The sequence below is a fragment of the Rana temporaria genome, chromosome 8 (genome assembly GCF_905171775.1).
Source record: "Rana temporaria chromosome 8, aRanTem1.1, whole genome shotgun sequence".
NCBI classification, from domain to species: domain Eukaryota; kingdom Metazoa; phylum Chordata; class Amphibia; order Anura; family Ranidae; genus Rana; species Rana temporaria.
In genome coordinates this window covers 59946568-59966944 of record NC_053496.1, presented here as the reverse complement: position 1 = coordinate 59966944, position 20377 = coordinate 59946568, and the positions used below count along the sequence as shown (strand labels likewise).

Genomic DNA, 20377 nt, shown 5'->3' with positions numbered 1-20377 from the left:
TTTTTCTTGCAAAAACTGGAATAATATGATAATTGGCTAGATATGTGTTTTCTCTAAGGAAACATAAGCTCAAAATAATAGCTTATTAAAAAACAAAAAGCAGGTAGTGCTGCAATATTCATCTTCATTCCAGCGATTTCCCCCACAGTACTTTCTTTATGCCATTATATGTCCCCAATCTCATGGCTATCATTACTCAACCCACCTTCGCTGAGACCAGGTCATTCTGGATCTGCTCCAACTTGTGAATGGACAGTGAAAAGAGAAGCAGCACAGTGATGAGCTTACCCATCACTTTGCTTTCTACTATTGGTAAAACAGAAAAGAAGAGAAAATACAGCGCTCCCTAATGGTGACTAAACACAATACAAATAAGTGAAATACTGAAAATGCATCTAACTTAGCAGTAAATGCAATATTATGAATATAAAGCAGCAGTAACAAAATTGTGCGACAACACAAATAATAAAGCAAAAGAAAATACGAAAAACTGCGCTGTAAACCAACATGAAAATAAAAACTGTGGAAATTATCTTAAATCATAAACAATATAAATACCACACTTAAGCCCCATACACACCATCAGATTATCTGCAGATTTTTGTCTTCAGATTTACCAAAACCATCTAATACAGGGGTGGGCAATTATTTTTTCGATGGGGCCACATGAGAAACTAAAAATATTTTGGAGGGCCGGGCCAAAAGGCTAAACTCAATACTGCATAAAATCAATTGTATTTCTTTATAAAAAGCAGTAAATATCATTGTTGGAAAACTGGTACGAGTACTTGTTATACACATGGCACAGGAGGGGGACAGAGGCTGGGGACATGGCACAGGAGGGGGACAGAGGCTGGGGACATGGCACAGGAGGGGGACAGAGGCTGGGGACATGGCACAGGAGGGGGGACAGAGGCTGGGGACATGGCACAGGAGGGGGACAGAGGCTGGGGACATGGCACAGGAGGGGGACAGAGGCTGGGGACATGGCACAGGAGGGGGGACAGAGGCTGGGGACATGGCACAGGAGGGGGACAGAGGCTGGGGACATGGCACAGGAGGGGGACAGAGGCTGGGGACATGACACAGGAGGGGGACGGAGGCTGGGGACATGACACAGGAGGGGGACGGAGGCTGGGGACATGACACAGGAGGGGGACAGAGGCTGGGGACATGACACAGGAGGGGGACAGAGGCTGGGGACATGACACAGGAGGGGGACAGAGGCTGGGGACATGACACAGGAGGGGTACAGAGGCTGGGGACATGACACAAGAGGGGGACAGAGGCTGGGGACATGACACAGGAGGGGGACAGACGCTGGGGACATGACACAGGAGGGGGACAGACGCTGGGGACATGACACAGGAGGGGGACAGAGGCTGGGGACAGGCAGCCACTGTTTAATCAATAACAATTGATTAAACAGTGGCTGCATGTGATGGCACAGTGGCTGCGTGTGATGGCACAGTGGTTGCGTTTGATGGGCACAGTGGCGACAATTGATGGCACAGTGGCTGCGTGTGATGGGCACAGTGGCAACAATTGATGGCACAGTGACTGCGTGTGTTGGCACAGTGGCTGCATGTGATGGCACAGTGGCTGCGTTTGATGGGCACAGTGGCTGCGTGTGATTGGCACAGTGGCTGCGTTTGATGGGCAGAGTGGCTGCGTGTTATTGGCACAGTGGCTGCGTGTGATTGGCACAGTGGCTGCGTTTGATGGGCACAGTGGCTGCGTTTGATGGGCACAGTGGCTGCATGTGATTGGCACAGTGGCTGCGTGTGATTGGCACAGTGGCTGCGTGTGATTGGCACAGTGGCTGCATGTGATTGGCACAGTGGCTGCATGTGATTGGCACAGTGGCTGTGTTTGGGAACAGTGGCAACAATTGATTGCACAGTGGCTGCGTGTGATTGGCACAGTGGCTGCGTTTGATGGGAACAGTGACTGCGTGCGATTGGCACAGTGGCTGCGTGTGATTGGCACAGTGGCTGCGTGTGATTGGCACAGTGGCTGCATGTGATTGGCACAGTGGCTGTGTTTGGGAACAGTGGCAACAATTGATTGCACAGTGGCTGCGTGTGATTGGCACAGTGGCTGCGTTTGATGGGAACAGTGGCTGCGTGTGATTGGCACAGTGGCTGCGTGTGATTGGCACAGTGGCTGCGTTTGATGGGCACAGTGGCTGCGTGTGAGTGGCACAGTGGCTGCGTTTGATGGGCAGAGTGGCTGCGTGTGATTGGCAGAGTGGCTGCGTGTGATTGGCACAGTGGCTGCGTGTGATTGGCACAGTGGCTGCGTGTGATTGGCACAGTGGCTGCATGTGATTGGCACAGTGGCTGTGTTTGGGAACAGTGGCAACAATTGATTGCACAGTGGCTGTGTGTGATTGGCACAGTGGCTGCGTTTGATGGGAACAGTGGCTGCGTGTGATTGGCACAGTGGCTGCGTGTGATTGGCACAGTGGCTACGTGTGATTGGCACAGTGGCTGCATGTGATTGGCACAGTGGCGACAATTTATGGTGGCACAGTGGCTGCGTGTGTTGGCACAAGTGGCTGCATGTGTTGGCACAAGTGGCTGCGTGTGATGGGCACAGTGACCCCTCCCGGCCCTGCCTACTGTTATCACCGCGGCGGGGAATATTACAGACAGCGTTCGTTTGAACAGCTGTTTTCCCCGCTGCGCAGAGACACTCCCCCTTGGACGGATCTGTCCAATCGCGAGCAAGGGGGAGTGTCTATGTGACTCCCCCTTGCTCGCGATTGGACAGATCCGTCCAAGGGGGAGTGTCTATGCGCGGCGGGGAAAACAGCTGTTCAAACGAACGCTGTCTGTAATGTTCCCCGCCGCGGTGATTAACGTGGCAGCAGCGATTTCGGCGGCGGCGGGGGTGGGCCGGATTAAAAGGTCCCCCGGGCCGTATACGGCCCGCGGGCCGTAGTTTGCCCAGGTCTGATCTAATATGAGGTCAAACCTTCAGAGTTTCAATTTATATGCAATCAGGCAGGCCCTTGTACTACATGGTTTTGGTAAATCTGAAGACAAAAATCTGCAGATAATCTGATGGTGTGTATGGGGCTTAAGTGTAAATGTAGGTAGGGAGACCGCCGCTCCAGGTGAGCACAGGCAGGTAATCAATGTCCACTCAGGAATCACACGGGTGCTGGCAATGCATAGAATTAAGCAGGTGGGAGAATGGATGGACAGCCGCACTCCAAAAAGTCTTGTTGAAAAAAGACGTGCTCTTTATTGTAAAAAGGAAAAAATGCACAGCACACAACAGCATACAGTGGGATAGACAGCTGATGCGTTTCGCATTAACAACTAATGCTTAGTCATGATTTCCCGCGTCCATCTTCCTACGACCTATTCCAGTCCAGTGGGTGTTTGACTTCCAGGCATAATTAACCTGCGTTCTGGTGAAGGGACACGTGTGGTATTGGTGCCATTAGGCTTTTCTTCACGTTTCTGTCATTGTGGAATCACTTTTGTTTGAAGCATATCAGGGCTTTCTTTTTCCTTTTTGCTGCCATTTAGTTGTTGGCAATTGGACTTTTATACTATTTAATATATAATCATGTGGGTACATTTACATTTATGCACTTAGTGTGGTATTTATATTGTTAATATTTAAGATAATTTCCACAGTTTTTATTTTCATGTTGGTTTACAGCGCAGTTTTTCGTATTTTCTTTTGCTTTCTACTCTGATCAGCATGCTTCTTGGGACAATATAATTAATTACACAGGCTTTCGGTCTGATTTAGCTCTGCCCTAAAAATAAATTCTATATATGTATGTACATATAACAGTATTCCAGTCAACTTACCAACAATATCTCTCAGCTCCTGGTTAATGGTGAGGTACCTGGAGGTGACTAGTCGAGGAGGACTAAATCCAATCTCTTCAGCCACTTGATAGAGGTCTTTCCACAACAATGCTCCACCAATTCCCTCCCCTGTATTTATAAGAATTGGACTGTCACTGTGTGTATAGTCATATAATGCAGACAATTCTGTGAAATCCAATTATACCTAGGATATGACACTATCCTCACTGTGCTGCAGAAAACTTGGTCTATCTTTTAGGTTGCAAAATGTATCAAAATACAAAACAAAATAAATCCGCGCTATCTAAATGGTGAGCAGCTACAAAAACCAATAGACAAATGGAAAATAACAGACAAAACATATAAAGTTTCACCCAGTTTACACATGACTTTTTGGACTTTCACATTTGTTATATATTGGTTGATTGCACACCATTCATCTGGTGATTTCTATTTATGTTTGATATTTTTTCACCTAGATATTTAGTTTCTACATCATCTAGTTACTATTCAGCGCTACAATTTATATGTTTTGCAAAATGTATCAAACCTCCCATGTAGGTAAAAGAGATAGGCTGGGATTCAGAGAGATCGGCGCATCTTTAGTTTGGCGTAGCGCATCTCATATGCGCTACGCCGGCGTAACTTGGAGAGGCAAGTACTGTATTCAGAAAGCACTTGCTCCCATATGTGCGCCGGCGTAACGTAAATGGGCCGGCATAAGCCCGCGTAATTCAAAGTAGGCAAGTAGTGTGCGTGTTGTATGATAATGAAGCGTGACCCCATGTAAATGCATGGACGAACGAACGGTGCGCACATGCTCAGAATCACGTCAAATTTACTCCCTAAGATACGCCGGCTCAATGCCTGTGACGTGAACGTAACCTACGCCCAGCCCCATTCACGTACGACTTATGTAAACGACGTAAAAATATACGCTTGTTCCGACGTCCATACTTTGCATTACCTGCGCCTCATATAGCAGGGGTAACATTTCTGAATCGGCGTATCTAGCTCATTTACATATTCAACGCGTAAATCTACGGAAGCGCCCCTAGCGGCCAGCGTAAATATGCACCCAAGATACGACGGCGTAAGGAGACTTACGTTGGTCGTATCTTGAAAAATTCAGGTGTATCTCAGTTCCTGAATACGCAGAAAGATACAACGGCGCACATTTGGACTTACGACGGCGTATCTGGTGATACGCCGTCGTAAGTCCTTTCTGAATCCGGGCCATAGACTTTAAAGCGGAGATCCAGTCTCAAAAACAAATTTAAAAATTAAAAGTCAGCAGCTACAAATACAAATAATATAAGAGCACATACAATGAGGAAAAAAAGTACAGTATTTTATCCCCTTCTGATTTTGTATGTTTGCCCACTGATAAAGAAATTATCAGTCTATAATTTTAATGGTTGGTTTATTTTAACAGTGAGGGACAGAATAACACAAATTTCCATAAAAACGCATTTCAAAAAAGTTATAAATTGATTTTCATTTTAATGAGTAAAATAAATACTTGACCCCTTCGCAAGTACTTGGTGGAAAAACCCTCGCTGGCAATCAGAGGTAAGACTTTTCTTGTAGTTGGTCACCAGGTTTGCACACATCTCAGGAGTGATTTTGCCCCACTCCTCTTTGCAGATCCTTTCCAAGTCATTAGGATTTGAAGGTTGATGTTTGGTAACTCAAACCTTCAGCTCCCTGCACATGTTTTCTATGGGATTAAGTCCTGGAGACTGGCTAGGCCACTCCAGGACCTTAATGTGCTTCTTCTTGAGCCACTCCTTTGTTGCCTTGGCCGTGTGTTTTGGGTCATTGTCATGCTGGAATACCCATCCATGACCCATTTTCAATGCCCTGACTGAGGGAAGGAGGTTCTCACCCAAGATTAGACAGTAGATTGCCCCCCCCCCCCCCCCGTTCATCGTCCCTTTGATGCAGTGAAGTTGTCCTGTCGCCTTAGCATAAAAACACCCCCAAAGTATAATGTTTCCACCTCCATGTTTGACAGTGGGGATGGTGTTCTTGGGGTCATAAGCAGCATTCCTCCTCCTCCAAAGAAAGCAAGTTGAATTGATGCCAAAGAACTCGATTTTTTTCTCATCTGACCACAACAAATTCACCCAGTTCTCTTTTATTTCATATTATAGTACCATGAATGTATAGTTTGCATCAAACTGGATTTTCTTTTCATAGCCAGTAATTCCTCCTGTGAACATCACCAGGTTCTGCTCCTTCATAATCTCCCTTGGCAGTTTGAAGAGACGGTAGGTACCAGAAACAAACTCATAGTCACCTGAATCAAATAGTAGTGTACATGATAATTGTGAAGTATTATTATGATCCACTATGAAATCAGGTATTTTATGCAGTAGTTCATTTATGTTACTCTATGAATTGATTATAGCACAATGTAAAAGACACTTACACAAAGTAGATGCTAATGGTTCAAAATTGATAAAACTTCAACTGATTACAAGTGATATTATGTGTCTTCTTTGGCCTTTAATTCTTGCCTATGTTCTAGTTTAAACTGGTGCCATGACTGCTGCCCCAGGTTTCCTGTTTCAGGGTGGCCGCTGTCTCTCCGGCAGCACCATATGAAGCGTAATGTTTCCACCTCCATGTTTGACAGTGGGGATGGTGTTCTTGGGGTCATAGAGAGCATTCTTCCTCCTCCAAACCCAGCGAGTTAGGTTGATGCCAAAGAGCTTGATTTTGGTCTCATCTGACCACAACACCTTCACCCAGTTCTTTAAATCATTGAGATGTTCATTAGCAAACTTTAGACGGGACTGTACATGTGTTTTCTTGAGCAGGGGGAACTTGCGGGGGCTGCTGGGTTTCAGTCCTTCATAGCATAGTGTGTTACTAATTGGTTTCTTGGTGACTAGGGTCCCAGCTGCCTTGAGATCATTGACAAGATTCTCCTGTGTAGTCCCAGACTGATTCCTCACCGTTCTCATGATCATTGAAACTCCATGAGGTGAGATCTTGCATGGAGCCCCAGACCGAGGGAGATTGACAGTTATGTTGTGTTTCTTCCATTTGCGAATAAATCGCACCAACTGTTGTCACCCTCTCACCAAGCTGCTTGGTGATGGTCTTGTAGCCCATTCCAGACTTGTGTAGGTCTTCAATCTTGTCCCTGACATCCTTGGACAGCTGATTGGTCTTGGCTATGGTGGAGAGATTGGAAGTGCTCCTAATCTCAATTTGTTACCTGTATAGAAGACACCTGGGAGCCAGAAAACTTGCTGTTGATAGGGAATCAAATACTTATTTCACTAATGCACATGAATTTGTGACTTTTCTTTAATTGTGTTTTTCTGGATATTTTTTTTTTTGTTATTCTATCTCTCACTGTTAAAAACCTACCATCTGAAAAGATAAAGAGCCTCATCCACAAAAGACTTCAAGCTGTCATTAATGTTAAACAGGGTAATACACGGTATTAAGAACTTGGGCATGTAAACTTTTGATCAGGGTCATTTGGGTAGTTTCTGTTGTGATTATGATTTAAAAAGAGTAAACACATGAGTGAAATAAAAGTGAACAATTGCCAAGAAATCATACATTCTGCCAGGGTATGTAAACTTATGAACACAACTGTAGATACAGGGTTTTTTCTGAAGGCAATGGTGACATTACAACCTGGCATGTAAATTTACTAGCAACCCTGCCAAGACCATATAGACCACTATAATAATATTTTAACTTTAACACAGATGGTGTCCAGTCAGTCTCAGCAGGGGATCCTAGGTCAGATCAGAATGCTTTGGATGTCACATTTGTTCCGACTCATGTAATCCCTATAGGTGGGAAGATAAGTGTATTTGCATCTGCCTATATGTGCCCATCTCTGGTCCAGTCAGTAAACTCTGAACCAAATGCAAACTTTTTCAGTTCTGTCTGATGGACCTGAATGGACTCAGGAGGTGGGTGGATATACAGTAGGTAGATCCAAGTCCATTTACCTCCTCCCACACATAGTAAAACATCTCTATTTGTTCTGATCTGTGTAATCACAGATCAGAAAAGAACAAAATACGGATCACCCTTGTAAAAAGCATCCTATTTGTATTTTAAATGTGTAATAAAAACATTTATGAAAGTATATTATTTTTAGGGCACTATCTTCTCTATAGATCTATTTTCTTGTTTTATTTTTATTGTTCCTTTTGTCTTCATATGGTATTGGTCACATGTCAACAAATTATGTCCATGGGCTGATTTTTTGTATCCCTTTTATATTTTAGTAATATATGTAGCTTTGTAGCAAAAAGAAAAAAGAAACATTTGCCTTTTTACTGGAAACATGTTTTATTGTATTGTTTAAAGCAGAATTATCTTTTTTTTACCTTGCAGTAGGGCACTGTATGGGTTAACTGACCCCCCCCCCCCCACACACACACACACTGTGGGCTCTCACTGAGCTCACTAGGGAGAACGGTCACAGAGACAAGTGTCTGTTTACACTGTAAAGGCAGTGAGTGGACACGGCTGTCACGTGATCGGGAGGGCCAATCACAGCACCCATATCCTAATCCCATTTTGGCTGTGTCCTGTGATCACAGCCATTACAGGATTGTGCCACTGCGTGGGCTCTCGTTCTGAGGGACGTTCCTGTACGTACACTCAGAACCACGAAAGGCCCACCTGGCCGTTTATGTACAGTGGCCAGGAGGGAGGAGGTTAAAAGGTGAACAAACAAGTGTATCTATGGTTTGACAGTTTGGGCACAAGCAAATGTGACATTGACAGCCAATCTCGGCATTCCAGGAATGTAACAGTTTTTTTAAACCATTAAGTCGATGGGTTTAGTTTTGCTTTACTATTTACTGCTGGGGCTCTAATGGCAGCCTCCAGCAAGAAGAAACAGGAGCAATGCTGGAGTTAATTTACAGCACTAATTTTGGTAGCACAATTGTTAATGTGGAATGTATGTTACTTGCTAAAGAGCATATTTTTTTATTAAGTTGTTATGGGTAAAGTTCTGCTTTAATCTTCAAATTGGAACTGGAAACAGCTATTGCTATAAGTAACAGTTTTTATACATCAGACCTATAATGAGCACTTATCCCACTGTACTTACCCCACAACATTGTGTTTCTTGCAAGTTCCTCTGAAAGCTTTTTGTCAATATACATGTCACTGAAGTAAATTTCTCCCCCATACTGAAAAACAGAATATGAAGACATTTAAATAAGCAATGCCACCCTCTGAATGAGAAACATACTACATAACCTTCCTTTAAGTGGTTGTACACCCTGTGCAACCACTTTCACCTACAGGTAAGCCTATATTAAGGCTTACCTGTAGGTGCTGGAAATATCTCCTAAACCTACACGGTTTAGGAGATACTTACAATGTCCCCGAACGCTGTCGTCTTCTGCGCATGTGCCAATGTATTCAGCGCATACGCACTTTAGAAAGGGCAAAGGGTGCCATTTCTAGAGGGAGTCATGCCGTGACTGACAGCTACCGTCACGTGCCTCCGGCCAGTCACAGAGCCGGAGTCGGCGGCCCCGGAAGGAAGAGGGCTGAAGATGGATGCTTCTAGCCAGTGGGGACATCACAGGCTTTGGTTTCAGGTAAGTGACACATAATGGGCTACTATGCGATGCATAGTAGTCCATTATGCTTTACCTTTTCAGGGAAATAAAGAGGAAGTAAAACCCACCAGGGTTTGCTTCCTCTTTCATTTCCATTCTTCTAATGGTTTTGTGAATGAAAACCACAAATGATTAGAGAACCATAAATACAAACCCTACGACACCTAACTGTTGGTCTAGTTTAATTAGACAAGCAGCCCATAATTATCCATTAAGTATGGCGCTGGCATTCCCGATGCCCAATATGCATGCCCTAAGGCTGGGATGTGATTCAACACACTTAGCGTTAGGTGGTTCAGCACCTCATCTAATAAATGCCCAGAGGAATGTAGGACTGAAGCCACAGGAGCTTGATAGACCTTAGTTGCATCCATCCATAATAGTTAAAGGACTGTTAATAGGAAACATGCACTCAGAGAAATATCGGGCTGCTTCTGCTGATCCTTTTTATAAGAAATAATAGTTGCCTGGCTGTTTCTGTCCTTAATAATTGAAAGAATGCAGCAGCCAAAGTAGGGGTGAAATCAGATCTGTTGACCTTTATAAATGCGTCAGAAGTGCTGAAGTCAGTGGATCAGCATGACTTCCAGGTAACTAGTATTTTCCAAAGGAGTGAGCATTGTTGCTCAGTACATGTTTCATAGATATCACCTACAAAGTACTAGTTCAGATAAAATGTAGGAATATACTACCACCTAGTGGCCATATAGAAATATGCTACTATTATTACATAAAGCATACAGTTGGGTTGATTTACTAAAGGAAAATAGACTGTCCACTTTGCAAGTGCAAATGCTCTAATATTTCCCAGAGCTTAGTGAATGTGGTAAAGCTCTGCTTATTTTATTCATCCAAACATGTGCAAAATTATTATTTGTTTTCATTTTTCCTGCACCTGATTGGATATTCTTTACAAAGTGAAGTTTTACCACATTACATTTATTAAGGAAAATTAGTAGAACTGCACTTGCAGAGTGCAACAGCACTTATCAAGGGCACAGTCTATTTGCCTATAGTAAAGCAACCCCAGTATGCTATTTAATCCTTATATAATATATATTTATATATTATTTTTCTAGAGGTTTAGTAAATGCCAAGAACAGGATTTCAGGCACTTAGCTGTCTTGTTCAAGTGTTTGTATAGCCGGAAATGCTACACAATTCATTTCATCTTCCAGAAAACAAAAACAAAGAAGGCAATGGAGGAAACTATCCAAGACAAATATCCATAACAAATTTAAAATTTTAGGCCCCATTCACACTTACGCAGTCGTGCGATTTCCAATGCGTGACTTTGATGCGGCTTTGAGTGCAACTTTGATTAGACTTTACACTCTCTGGCACTAAGCATAAAAGTAGTGCAGGTACCTTTTCAAAGTCGTTGTGACTTTAAGTCGTACCGATCTGAACGGGTGCCATTGAAAATAATTGGCTGTGACTTGTCATGTGTCCAAAGTTGCATGACAAGTAGCAAAAGTGTGAATGGAGCCTTAGTCAGTACTATCAAAAGAAAATCTCCCAATTTTCCAATTTTAAAGTAAGGATATCTTTCATACATGCAGAACAGTTGCTTAGTGGTTAGTGGGGTCTTCGTCTGGAGTGCCAGTCAGGACAATATCTACATGGCGATTGCATGCCCTGTCTGAGCTTGTATGGGTTTCCTTTGGGTACTGCCCCCCTCCACATGCCAAAGACATGCTGGTAGATATGGTAGTCTACTGAACGCACCCAAAATGACTCCCTCACCTCCTACAGATAAAGTGAGTTTAATTTCCAGGGAGAAAAGTGCTACAGAAATATAGGAAATGCGTATATATAAAAACAAAGACTTGGGCGGGGGGCACGCCCTAAAACTGCATTAAAGATGGTGCTGCTATAAGATCATGCAAACAGAACAAAAGATTACAGCGCACACAATAGATACATTTAAATACTATTCCGTGAATAGTGAAGGACCCACTGATAATGGTGTACTTTGACGTAGTAGTGGGCTTAAGCACTATATGGCCATGTGGTGTGACCAAATCCCCATATTTTTTGCTGACTATGTTCAGGTGTTTTAAATAGCCTTGCAATATTTAAATGGCATTTATGTATGTGTGTGCGCTGTAATCTTTTTGATTATATATATTTTATATATATATATATATATATATATATATATACACACACACACACACACACACACACTATGTTGTCAAAAGTATTGTGACATCTGCCTTTACACACACGTTAATGGCATCCCAGTCTTAGACCGTAGGGTTCAATATTGAGTTGGCCCATCCTTTGAAGCTATAACAGCTTCAACTCCTCAGGGAAGGCTGTCCACAAGGTTTAGGGGTGCGTTTTTTAAGATCAGGCACTGATTTGGACAAGAAGGCATGTTTCGCAGTCTCTGCTGTAATTCATCCCAAAGGTTTTATCGGGTTGAGATCAGGACTCTGGGCAGGCCAGTCAAGTTCCTCCACCCCAAACTCACTTAACCATGTCTTTATGGACCTTGCTTTGTACACTGGTGCACAGTAATGTTAGAAAAGGAAGCGGCCATCCCCAAACGAAAGATCCCCGAAAGAGTTGGGAGCACAAAATTGTCCAAAATGTCTTGGTATGCTGACGCCTTAAAGTGTAAGTAAACCCACCTATCATTTTCAGCCAAGGAAGCTGCCATCTTGGCCTATGTTTAATCTTCAACTGCCATGGTGCTGCACATGTGATCAGTTATGACACCAGCCATTGGATGGTTTGACAGTTTGGTTGAGAGCACAACCAATGTGACAGTTAGCAATCCCGCGGCATGCCGGAAATGTAACTGCTTTTTGAAACTGTTAAATCGATGGGTTTACTTCCGCTTTAAGCGTTCCCTTCACTGGAACTAAGATATATACTGAATATACACATGGGAGAAATAAGAACGACTCTCTACGCTGACACAAGACAATAAGGATTCTGATGACTAACTTTTTTCTGAAAGAATCATCAAATGAGTTGGATTTGGGGGGAAATGATTAAATGTAACATTATTATTTTACCTTTAGAACACGGTAAGCTTCCTTTAGCACAGCCTTCTTATCAGGAGAAAGGTTTATCACACAGTTCGATCTGCAGGAAACAGGAGGAAGAAGTTGCTTGTACTATGTTATACTATTCGCTACATTTATAACCTGACTAATGCAACATTGTCAGAGACAAAACTCTTTATTTCCCACACACCAGTCTGAAGTAGTGATGTATTGCTTTTTAGAAAGATAATGCAACAACTCACTATGGAGACCTTTTGTCTAATGCCCTGCACACACGACCGGTTTTCCTGACATGCCAAAACCCAAAGTTTTTCCCGGTCAGATTCCTCTCAAGCCTGCCTTGCATACACGCGTTCAGTCAAAAAAACACTTGAACAAAGCGCGGTGGCGTCCAACACGTACGACGGCACTATAAAGGGGACGTTCCATTCAAATGGCGCCACCCTTTGGGCTACTTTTGCTGATCCTCGTGTTAGTAAAAGTTTGGTGAGAGACGATTCGCGCTTTTCAGTCTTCGTGCTTTTCAGTCCGTTACATCGTGACGAATGTGCTATCTCCATTACGAAAGCTAGTTTTACCGTCTTATACTTGATTCTGAGCATGCACGTTTTTTTCCCCTTGGAAAAGCATACACACGAGCGGTTTTCGCGACAAGAAAAAGACTGACGGGAAACACAATAGGAAAAAATAGAGCAGGTTCGAATTTTTTGGCGGGCAGTTTTCTCGTCGGGAAAACTGCTATGGAGCATACACACGACCGGTTTTCCCGACTAATGTAAAAAATGGCAGTTTTCTCGTCGTGTGTACAAACAAGCAGTAGGGGGGGGGGTCATTTTTTTCCTATATTTTTTGCTACCTGTCCTATAAACCAGTCATGGTGGCTGGAATCCCCATTGAAATCAGGCCCTTGTGAATCGTTCCCCCCAGCCATGTTTATACCTTTCAGAATGGGGGGGGGGGGGTTGAGCTGGTAAATGATGGAACTGATGATCATATCATATATAAGGTGTTAGAAGTTGTGAACACAGAATGCTCCTAAAATTCCCCTCATGAGAGATCATGCATGCTAAAAATGTTCTCTAACCAGGTCCCTTTTCTTTTCTGCTAGAGTCTGAGAAGCATGGAATGGTAGGCACTACGTTCCTCCTGGATAGAACAGTAATTGGTAGACACTGCAAGAGACAAACCGACAGATCGGGTAACAATTTCCCAATTTCCCTTTGGGATTAATAAAGTATTCTATAGTAGTTTGTCAACAAACTTAAATGCTACATTGGTGCATAGTTTTGTTTTTACCAATCTCAGACTTGCTCTCACTAGTAAAGAGGTAAGGGGTTTAAAGGACACCTCTACCAGATTGGTGGTTGCAGGTTGGTCACACATAACATCGCTTTCATGCCAATATTCTCTCCTGAGCCCTGGAGATTCTGAAGAGCCCCATTAACTGTCAGCATAATTTATCGAAGCTTTGAAACAGTGACCTGTTCTGTGTAGACCCTTTTCAAAGCATCCTCATCTTCCCTCGTCATGGGGTTATCACCCTGAATGTCTGTTGTGCTGGGTTAGTAGTGTTGGCAAGGGGGAAAACATAACTAAAAACCAACCATCCAAGTGCTGATGCTATGTAAAGACAACATTCAGTACCATATACAGTGTCACTCTTATTCACTGGAACCCAGGCCCGGACTGGCCATAGGGCATACCGGGCATATGCCCGGTGGGCCGCGGCGGCCCGCGGGCCGGTAGTGGCCCACGAATGGCCCTTGGCGGCCCGCGGGCCGATCGCGGCCCGCGAACGGCCCTCGTCGGCCCGCGAACGACCCTCGGCGGCCCGCATGTCACTTCTACCCAGAGGTGTACCAAGGCCCTTGGGGCGGACTGGGCTGGGTTGCAAGAATGCATTTGCCCCCTGGGCTGCTCTAATGTCCTGCAAAAAGGCCACTGAGCTGGCCGAGTGCGCCACCTGCCACAAGTTGTGGATTGTCCACTGGCCACGTCACCTGCCACAAGTTGTGGATTGTCCACTTGCCACGTCACCTGGCCACATCACCTGCCACATCACCTGGCCACATCACCTGCCACAAGTTGTGGATTGTCCACTGGCCACGTCACCTGCCACGTCAACTGGCCACGTCACCTGCCACAAGTTGTGGATTGTCCACTTGCCACGTCACCTGACCACGTCACCTGCCACAAGTTGTGGATTGTCCACTGGCCACGTCACCTGCCACAAGTTGTGGATTGTCCACTGGCCACGTGACCTGGCCACGTCACCTGCCACATCACCTGGCCACGTCACTTACCACAAGTTGGATTGTCCACTTGCCACGTCACCTGCTTCAAGTTGTGTATTGTCCACTTGCCATGTCATCTGCCATGTCACCTGGCCACGCCACCTGCCACAAGTTGTGGATTGTCCACTGGCCACGTCACCTGGCCACGTCACCTGCCACATCACCTGGCCACGTCACCTGCCACAAGTTGTGGAATGTCCACTGGCCACGTCACCTGCCACGTCAACTGGCCACGTCACCTGCCACAAGTTGTGGATTGTCCACTTGCCACGTCACCTGCCTCAAGTTGTGTATTGTCCACTTGCCACGTCATCTGCCATGTCACCTGGCCACACCACCTGCCACAAGTTGTGGATTGTCCACTGGCCACGTCACCTGGCCACGTCACCTGCCACAAGTTGTGGATTGTCCACTTGCCATGTCACCTGGCCACGTCACCTGCCACATCACCTGGCCACGTCACCTGCCACGTCAACTGGCCATGTCACCTGCCACAAGTTGTGGATTGTCCACTTGCCACGTCACCTGGCCACGTCACCTGCCACATCACCTGGCCACGTCACCTGCCACAAGTTGTGGAATGTCCACTGGCCACATCACCTGCCACGTCAACTGGCCACGTCACCTGCCACAAGTTGTGGATTGTCCACTTGCCACGTCACCTGCCTCAAGTTGTGTATTGTCCACTTGCCACGTCATCTGCCATGTCACCTGGCCACACCACCTGCCACAAGTTGTGGATTGTCCACTGGCCACGTCACCTGCCACAAGTTGTGGATTGTCCACTTGCCATGTCACCTGGCCACGTCACCTGCCACATCACCTGGCCACGTCACCTGCCACGTCAACTGGCCATGTCACCTGCCACAAGTTGTGGATTGTCCACTTGCCACGTCACCTGACCACGACACCTGCCACAAGTTGTGGATTGTCCACTTGTCACGTCACCTGCCACAAGTGGATTATCCACTTGCCAAATCACCTGGCCACGTCACCTGCCACGTCACCTGCCACAAGTTGTGGAATGTCCACTGGCCACGTTACCTGCCACAAGTTGTGGATTGTCCACAATGCAATGCAAGCAATTACATTTTTAATGTTTTTTTATGGTTTTTCATATTTTGCCATAATTTTTGAGATTTCTAATGTAAAAAAATAGGTCACCTTTAAAAACGCCTATAAACGAAATCGCGGCAAAACGCCGGTACCACGTTTTGCCGCGTTTAGCAGCGATTTGCCGCGATTTGCGTCTGAAACGCGAAAACTTTTGCGTCTGAACCCAAAATTTTGCTTCTGAAAAAACGAGCCTAAACCCAACTGCTTTAAAACGCAAAAAAAAACAGAATGTGTGCATGGACACATAGGATAACATTAAATGTGTTCAGGGGCAGTTGAAAAAAATGCCCAAAGGGCCTGCTGGCCTGCATTTGATTGGGCACAGTGGCTGCATTTGATTGGGCACAGTGGCTGCATTTGATGGGGCACAGTGGCTGCATTTGATGGGACAAAGTGGCTGCATTTGATGGGGCACAGTGGCTGCATTTGATGGGGCACAGTGGCTGCATTTGATGGGGCACAGTGGCTGCATTTGATGGGGCACAGTGGCTGCATTTGATGGGGCACAGTGGCTGCATTTGATGGGGCACAGTGGCTGCATTTGATGGGGCACAGTGGCTGCATTTGATGGGACACAGTGGCTGCATTTGATGGGGCACAACGGCTGCATTTGATGAAGCACAGTGGCTGCATTTGATGTAGCACAGTGGCTGCATTTGATGGGGCACAGTGGCTGCATATAATGGGGCACAGTGGCTGCATTTGATGTTTTTGTTCAGTTTGATTGCTTCCCCCCAAAAAAAATTTGAGCACCAGTGTGAGCCAAAAGGCTTGCACTCACAGATACTCCACTGAAAAGTTATCAATGCTCATGTCACTTTTCAGAGGCATTTGACAGACAGTAAGGAGGTGATGCCTAATTTCCTCCCTGCTTGTTTTCACCTCAGCCAGTCCCTCCAGATATTTCACTTTGTACTCCACCTTATTTCCATTACTCTTTATAGGTATTAGATGTTCTCTCACCTTATTCTTTGCACATCTAATACATAATGAGAGTTCTGGAAATAAGGTGGAGTTCAAAGTGAATTTCTAAACCTAAGTGGAGAACCCCTTTCGGAAGATTTGAGGATATTATTAAACTCAGAGACTGGTGGACTTAGGCCATCATAAATAGATTGAAATTCTCCCAGTTCAGCAGAAATTTCAATCTATCAATGTGCAGACTGGTTATACAGACTCCGATCTATCAACTGACTTCAGTACAACAATGGGGAAATGTCCAACGATTTCTCTCTGTTCCAGCAATGTGGAGTGATTTCTCTCTGTGCCACAAATGTGGAGCAGTCTCTCTCTCTGTGCGGGCATTCCATCATTAACCCCCGCCGCGTGCCCCCCCCCCCCAGGCTGCTCAGTCTAAAATGCCCGGGCCTATTTTTTGTCCCAGTCCGGGCCTGCTGGAACCCATTCGCTAAAATAAATAAAATAATGTACAAGACACATTTTTGAACATATGTAAAAATAAATGTTTGCCAATGGTGAATGTTGCCAGCAAAATGTGAAGCCAATCTTTATAAATATGCCCCTGAAAGTGTTTAAAAGTGATCTTATTATTAATTATAACGTACTCTTACTTACATTACAATGTCAAAGGTCTCATCTTCCAAATTTGCAGCTTTCAGGTTTTCAATGTGACCTTTGACGAATTCCACATTAGGCTGTTCATATCCAAACTTCTGCATTTGATAATTAATGTACTTCCTTGATAGCTCCAACTGTAGACCAAGAAAAAATATTAACACACATAACACCACTGCCCCATGGAAACTAGAACCAATCATTAATCTGCAAACAGGTGTAGAGCATAAAACGACTTTCTGGATGCAAAAACATGCATCCAAAGTCGGGGGTCGTCTTATACGCCGGGTACGGTCTTTGTGCTCACTTTTTTTGCCGGCGGTGACAGTCTCCATACGGCGAGCGCGAGCGTCAATGATTTAAAAGACGCTCCTTCTCCTCAGAGTGTTCTGTGATAGGAGGAACACAAATCTTCCCAGCAGCGCCTCTGTTCTGTGTTCCTCCTATCACAGATGCCTTCTCATCCTCGGACGAGATGAGAAGACGTCTGTGATAGGCGGAACACAGAACAGAGGTGCTGCTGGGAAAATTTGTGTTCCGCCTATCACAGAACACTCTGAAGAGAAGGCGCGGCTTTCAAATCATTGACGCTCGCGCTCGCCGTATGGAGACTGTCACCGCCGGCAAAAAAAATGAGTGTTTGCAGTGATTGCACTGGGGGGCAGCAAGTTCAGGCACAGTGGGGGCAACAAGTTCAGGCACAGTGGGGGCAAGTGATGACACAGTGAGGGGCAAGTGATGGCACAGAGAGGGGCAAGTGATGACACAGTGAGGGGCAAGTGATGGCACAGTGAGGGGCAAGTGATGGCACAGTGGGGGCAAGTGATGGTATAGTGAGGGGCAAGTGATGGCACAGTGGGGGCAAGTGATGGCACAGTGGGGGCATGCAATGTAATGGCACAGTGAGGAATGTAATGTAATGGCACAGTGCAGTGAGATTTGAAAAAGCCTGTTTCTGTCAGCGGTTGTTCTGGCTACCCCTCAGCTTCCAGAAAGACTAGTAAGAAGGGGGTAGTCTTATACAGTGAGTATATCCCAAAACCAAAATTTTTCCTGGAAAATTAGGGGGTCGTCTTATACGCCCAGTCGTCTTATACGCCGGAAAATACAGTAAGTTCTGTTAACACCTAGATGTTTACAAGAGTATGTTAAAATACACTTTATGTGCCAATGTTTAGGCCTAATAATCACCTCCAGAGTTAGGGAGAGCTGACATCCTTCAATGTAGAGTGGGTTACAAGGCATGGTGGGTGTAATGCAAGATGAACAGGTGGGTACCAGACACTTTTTGAATGCAAAGAGATTTATTGTCTCTTAAAGAGAACTGTGGGAGAGAGGGTTAGGGCCAGCACACCCTTAAGTAGATGCAAAGATAATTAGCAGACTCAGAGACTTCTATAGGTAGACAGCTTCGCAGGTGAAGGCCTCCAGTCGGACACCACGACTGTATAGGTAGGACACTGTCTCATATGGCAACGATCTTGTAGCTGTTACTAACCGTAATGGTATTCAACTATCTGCAACACAAACAGTTCTCTTTACCCCACACTCGCTCACTGTGGGTCTTCGCTCAACAAGCTTCCCAGTCTCTCTCACTAGACTTCAGATCCACAAGCCACTGGATCCCTTGAGCTCTTTCACTTTAGAACTCAGTATCTTCTTCAAACGTCACCCCTGCTTCCCTGCTGGTACACTGGCTTGGCACTTACAGATACTCTTCAAACTTCACCACTGCTGACACATTAGGTCCCTGGCTTGGCACTCCACAAGCATCACCTCTGCTGTTCCGCTGGGTCCCTGACTTGCCACTTGCTGAAGTTTTCCCACTTTTTTACCATCCCCGGCTGGCGAGAAGTCTGTTACTGGCCTCAGCTCACTCACTGTGATCTCCGATAGCAAGGTGGATGGTCCCTTAGTGGCAAAAGCTTTCCCTCTACCCCCGACCACAACTGGTTCCCGGCCGGCAGAACGTAGTCCCAACCCAATGTAGTTTCTGGCTCAACAGCCCAGGGCAATACAACACACATCCACCCAGACAGCCGTCCAGGTGCCACAGAACCCCATCACCTGACTCTGCCCAAATAAATAGGTTTTCCCAGCAGGCCAATGGACCCAAGAAAATCCCTGCCCATTGGCTGAGACACCCCATTAATTCCTAATCTATCCTTGCAATGCCCCTGTCTTGTCTAATGTCACCAGATACCGGACCACTTAGCGACAGAAGACAGAAGTGCAGGAATTCCAGAACTAGGGCGAACTAGAGGTAGCGGCAGGCAAAAACAGGTGGAACATGTTACATGTTCCTAAAGATGAACTTATCCTTTAATAATTACCAGGAGCAGCCAAGCAGGTGGCAAGTTGGTTTCTACTTCAGGTTTTCACTAGGATGACTCACTACTATTCTGTAAATGCCCTGTGTTGTCAATGGGCCTAAAAAGAAGGAGACTGAGTTATGCAAACAGCTAACTGAAAAAGGAGGGATGTGCTCCTTCCCTCTTGGAAACCTTCTGGGATGCAGATGCAGTAAACATTAAACATTAGTTTATCATCATGCAAACCAGGGGTGTCCCTTTAACCTTCTTGGGTCACATTGGAAGAAGATGAATTGTCTTGGGCCACACATAAAATACACTAACAATAAGGCCCCATACACACGATAGAATTTATCCGCGAATACGGTCCAGCGGACCGTTTCCGCGGATAAATCCTCTAGAGGATTTCGGCGGATTTTCATGCGATGGAGTGTACACACCATCGCATTGAAATCCGCGCCGAAATCCTCTGGCGATGACGTGTCGCGCCGTCGCCGCGATTATGACGTGGCGACGTGCGCGACGCTGTCATATAAGGAATTCCACGCATGCGTCGAATCATTAGGACGCATGCGGGGGATCCCTTCGGACGGATGGATCCGGTGA

At 45.4% G+C, this 20377-nt stretch overlaps 1 protein-coding gene across 3 annotated transcripts in view; it reads right to left on the bottom strand.

The window, feature by feature from the left end:
• The window catches only part of LOC120946983 (arsenite methyltransferase-like), a 77241-nt gene that overhangs the window by 22423 nt on the left and 34441 nt on the right, over nucleotides 1–20377 (bottom strand). For 2 of the 3 annotated variants that reach the window (XM_040361867.1, XM_040361869.1), the window contains exons 5-8: nucleotides 17460–17596; nucleotides 12484–12553; nucleotides 8935–9016; nucleotides 3834–3962 (exon numbers count right to left, since the gene is read on the bottom strand). In XM_040361867.1, coding sequence (XP_040217801.1) covers nucleotides 3834–3962; nucleotides 8935–9016; nucleotides 12484–12553; nucleotides 17460–17596 — 418 coding nt within the window. The remainder of the gene's footprint in view (nucleotides 1–3833; nucleotides 3963–8934; nucleotides 9017–12483; nucleotides 12554–17459; nucleotides 17597–20377) is intronic. The other variant, XM_040361870.1, reaches the window with a different exon arrangement.